Here is a 3113-nt window from a genome sequence, read left to right on the forward strand (position 1 = left end):
TGAGCATGATGCATGTTTTCCTTATATCAAACTTAAAGCTTGATTGTTGTGAGTTAGATGGTTACCAGAAGAAAGCACGAGTCAGATGAATCTATGCTGGAAACCGTGATTTGCCGACACAGGAACTTGGAACCCTGCTATGTGATCTTGCGTACCTAGTACTATGTCATCCCAACTCAGGACCTATGGTTAGGAGCCCTGCTTTGTGATCTTGATCCCAACCACAACATATTGACTTGATTGGGGTTGTGGCAACCTGCTGTGTGATCTTGAATGTCCTCCCCTCACTGGTACTCCAACCTTGGCGGCAACTGAGATTTGGTAGTCGGTAAAAATGTAAAATTGTAGGGTGTACCATCTAGCTCCATAGTGCTATATTATTGTTGAAAATCATTATACTATGCCCATGTGTTTTCAAATGACTTTCCGTTAATGTGTTTTAAAATAGCTCTCACCTATGTTGTATAAATTGTATTTTGCTTTTGAATTACTCTGTGTACCAGTACATCTGTATTGACTCCCTATATTCCAGGATCCGAGGCACAGTTCCGCAGTCCCAAGCAGTAGATCCGTGTGTGTCAGAAGTTGCAGTTGGTGAGCCTTCTCTCTTTCGGGAGGCCAGATTTCCAGATATCATTGTTTCTTTTTCCTTTTTTTTTGGTCTACTGGGGCCTTGTCCCAAATTTGTCTCATATGTATGATGGCTAATGTAATGCTAGAGATTTCGCAGACGGTTGTCACATGTTTAGATTATTCAGAATTTTGCTTTGAAAATTGTTCAAGTTTATGAGATTGACCATGGTTCCGTCATTTATTGTTTCCCGCAAATTTTCTTAGACTATATGAATATTGTGCATGATTACCAGATTTAGAAGAGCGCCCGGGCCTTCGTAGTTTGGGATGCTCGTTACGGCTAGAGCCCCGGCTCGGGTCTTGACATATATATTGTTTGATATGTTTTATACATTTTGAGTTTATATTAAGTGAGCTGGCCCTCACACTTATGTTTCTCCCGAGTTGTGAAATCTCACTGATGCTTGCGCCAATATAGGCTTCCTACATCACACCCCATTGGAGTGCGACCTTCTCCGGACCCTGTGAGAATGTGGATGCTTCATGCACCTACTGCCTTTTCTTTTCACAAACCCAAGTTGTCAAAGTTTAACTCCACGGTTTTTTAGAAGAAAGTTCGTCTCCACCAAATCCAGGACCAAAAACAACATACATTTGAATTAAGATACTTCAAAAGGATCCTCTAAAGCCCATGAAAAATTATCTAAAGAAAGTGAAATAAGCATCCATAACAATGAACTACCAAGAAAATCCATTGGAACAGCCAACAAGTTATTTTCTACCTCAGCTAAGAAGTCAATATTAATGAACACACATCAACAAAAGAAATGTAGTACCTTTTTTTCCTTTTCTAGGATATCTCTAATGGGTCGATATGCAGCGGTTGCATAGAGATTCTACATGATAAAGGAGTTAAATTAGAAAAACACAGAAAATTCAAACATCAGAAAGATGAAACAAGGACTAGTTATTTATCCAAGCAAACAAGAATAGCATGCAGACACCTTAAGGTCACTTCCGGAATGTCCATCAGTCATACTTGCAACTGATTCCAGATCAACATCCTGAGCCAAGTCTTCTTTTGCGAGTATCACTTTTAGAATTTTTGCGCTGTTTGGAGCATCTGGTAAATTGACCATCAACCAGTACAGAAAAGACATGAAAAGGGCATTAAGCAAGTGTTAAAAGAATTTCTTCAATAATATCTGCAAATTAGTCATTCCTCTTTTACCTGAGTGGCAGTCGCCTTATAACAGCTTCATCAAGGTCAAATGGCCTGTTTGTTGCTGCAAGTACCAGAACTCGTTCAGTATCCTTTGTGCGTAACCCATCCCAATTCAGCATGAATTCATTTTTCAATTTGCGCATTGCCTGATGTTCTTCTGGATTTTCCCTTCTTCCCAGCATACTATGGAAGCATGCTAACGTCTAAGGAAGCATACTTCATCTACAAAAATAATGCTAGGAGCAATTTTACTAGCCAGCGAGAAGACAACTTTTATGCATTTCTCACCCTCGCCAGACCACTGCGGCATTGGAAAAGAAAAAGATTAAGGTTGTTCTAATGCTAAGAAACTACTATAAACAACATCACCTATACTCAATAGACCAAAAATAAGCTCCAAGAAAACAAACCTTTGAACTGATACTTGACATTGAAATATTAATAAAATTTGCTCCCGCTTCAGTGGCAACGGCTTTTGCCAGCATTGTTTTCCCAGTTCCAGGAGGACCAAACAAAAGTATTCCTTTGCAGGGCTGCGAATCAAATTGAAGAGCAATATTTTCTTAAATAATCACAAATCTCTAGGTAATGCTTGCAAATTCAAGTCCCAAAAGGAGAAACAACAGTTGCAGTAACATTTTTCATCAAGAACAAATTTCCTGTCAAACCGCTCAGATGAAACAAACCAAAGAGTAAGAAATATAAGTAACTATCTTTATCTTCAAGTTTAATTGTGGAAGTAATGTGGTCAAACTTAAACAAACATTATTAGGTAATACTAATACTCTTATTTTAGTGGGAAAAAACAAATGGATAAAAACAAAGCTGGAGTGATTGATCCTTGAACAAAAAGGTCAAATATTTCCAAACTTTTATACAAATTGCAGATGTACACCTTGGTTAGTTGACTCTCGGAGAACAGTTCTGGTCTTTGTAATGGAAGCATGATCAGATCTTTTAATGTATCCTTGACACTTTCAAGTGCACCGATATCATCAAATGTCACCCCAATATCACTGGGGGGAATGACATCAGCCAGAAGTACCTTCTCAAACTCATTGTCTGTCCTAAGTCAGTATCTGCCATATCAAATCAAGGAGCTTTTTATACAAATTTCGCAAAGCATCAGATAAGGAATATTATAATCACCTTGAGTGACTTCTTCAATCTCTTGGTATCATTTTGCTTTGCTTGTAAGAGTTCCAACCCATACTGAATGCTGTTAAATCGAAAAAGATTCCCGCAATTGTTCAATTCAACAATCATTACAGTCAAAGAAAATCATGGATAGGAGAATATCAGATGCTGCTATTTC

The 3113-nt window shown here is 38.3% G+C and overlaps 1 protein-coding gene across 1 annotated transcript; it reads right to left on the bottom strand.

Annotated features, from left to right (window-relative positions):
- Positions 1-1810: 1810 nt before the first annotated feature.
- Positions 1811-2860, bottom strand: LOC124895475 (outer mitochondrial transmembrane helix translocase-like). The gene is made up of 3 exons (XM_047405920.1): positions 2694-2860; positions 2209-2331; positions 1811-2099 (listed from the first exon to the last, which is right to left on the bottom strand). Exons 1-3 carry the CDS (start codon positions 2742-2744, stop codon positions 1995-1997), a joined length of 279 nt encoding a protein of 92 aa, XP_047261876.1. The 5' UTR covers positions 2745-2860; the 3' UTR covers positions 1811-1994.
- Between the last annotated feature and the right edge of the window lie 253 nt (positions 2861-3113).

The sequence above is a fragment of the Capsicum annuum genome, unplaced genomic scaffold (genome assembly GCF_002878395.1).
Source record: "Capsicum annuum cultivar UCD-10X-F1 unplaced genomic scaffold, UCD10Xv1.1 ctg82455, whole genome shotgun sequence".
NCBI lineage: Eukaryota > Viridiplantae > Streptophyta > Magnoliopsida > Solanales > Solanaceae > Capsicum > Capsicum annuum.

What these genes read in the sequence shown, in the direction of transcription:
- LOC124895475 (XM_047405920.1), bottom strand. Translation starts at nt 2,744, where the DNA reads ATGCTTCCATTACAAAGACCAGAACTGTTCTCCGAGAGTCAACTAACC. An exon ending in CCGAGAGTCAACTAACCAAG is followed by an intron (nt 2,332 to 2,693) that starts GTGTACATCTGC and finishes TTTGATTCGCAG; the next exon opens with CCCTGCAAAGGAATACTTTT. An exon ending in TGTCAAGTATCAGTTCAAAG is followed by an intron (nt 2,100 to 2,208) that starts GTTTGTTTTCTT and finishes CCAATGCCGCAG; the next exon opens with TGGTCTGGCGAGGGTGAGAA.